The sequence below is a fragment of the Morus notabilis genome, unplaced genomic scaffold (assembly GCF_000414095.1).
Source record: "Morus notabilis unplaced genomic scaffold, ASM41409v2 Scaffold11800, whole genome shotgun sequence".
In the NCBI taxonomy this organism is placed as follows: Eukaryota; Viridiplantae; Streptophyta; class Magnoliopsida; order Rosales; family Moraceae; genus Morus; species Morus notabilis.
Window position 1 is genome coordinate 1 of NW_010367868.1, and position 1,128 is coordinate 1,128.

The following is a 1,128-nucleotide window of genomic DNA, read 5'->3' on the forward strand; positions in this document are numbered from 1 at the left end:
GGTATGCGGAGATTTAATGTTTATTTTACTGATTTAAATTTAAATTTTAAAATTTATTATAATAAAAAACTTTTAAAATCAATCACATTAAGTTTTTTTATTATAATAAAAAATATTTTATATAAAATCATATTTTAATTTAAATTAAAATTTTAAATTAACGAATCAAACAGAATTTTAAAAATCATTATGAAAAAACGAGGACGAGGTAACAAAAATGGGACACTTTAATCGCTAATTATTGCAATCCTTGCCTGAATAATACAATATACATGTTCGTGCCACGGTCAGGCCACCAGCTACAATGATTAATCTACAGATCTTAATCAAGGCAAACTGACAAACAAAATCAAATAGCGAACAACCCCAGGCAACTTTCATTTAATCGGAACCTCAAAATTCAAATATTCATTATTCATATCATTCCCTTACTAATTTGACTTTGTCATGTTCATTGCAGCACTGAAAAAATCATCCAATGCTTTAGGAGAAGACCCTTTATAAAAACAACCATCCCGATCATCATCATGATCCTTAACAGCATTCTCAATCATCTCCCTCAACTCACAAGCTTTCCTTCTCATTTCACTCCCTTTCTCAGTACTCATCACCAACTCAATTTTGGCCACCAAGTCTTGATGCCTAACCTCACAATTCTTCCCTCTAGCCACCTCCACACAAACCCCAACCTCTCTCTCCAACAGCACGGCGTTGAAGAACTGCTCCGCCGCCATCGGCCACGCCAGCATCGGCACGCCGTTGCTGAGGGCCTCGAGCGCGGAGTTCCACCCGCAATGACTCAGAAAAGCAGACGTTGCCTTGTGAGACAAAATCTCCACTTGGGGAGCCCAGTTCCTCACCAACAACCCTCTTCCCTGAATCCTCTCTTCAAACCCTTCTGGAAGCCATTCCTCCGCTTTGAACTCCGAGTTTATGTCGAAGCCCATCGGCGGCCTAACCACCCAGATGAAGTTCTTCTTACTTTTATCCAAAGCCGTCGCTAACTCAATCATCTGTGTTGGTGAAATTGTGTTCATCGAACCAAACGACACGTACAGAACAGAGTTTAAAGGCTTTGCATTCAGCCATTCCCAGCAGATTTCTGATGTTACACCTTTTTGTTTCCCT

General features: G+C 39.3%; 1 protein-coding gene across 1 annotated transcript; it reads right to left on the reverse strand.

Moving 5' to 3' along the window:
* Positions 1 to 209: 209 nt before the first annotated feature.
* Positions 210 to 1,121, reverse strand: LOC21383696 (UDP-glycosyltransferase 92A1; the record flags this gene model as incomplete). Its single annotated transcript, XM_010113633.2, has 1 exon — positions 210 to 1,121. A coding segment is annotated over one exon (690 nt), but the record flags the coding sequence as incomplete, so codon positions are not given.
* Positions 1,122 to 1,128: the final 7 nt, after the last annotated feature.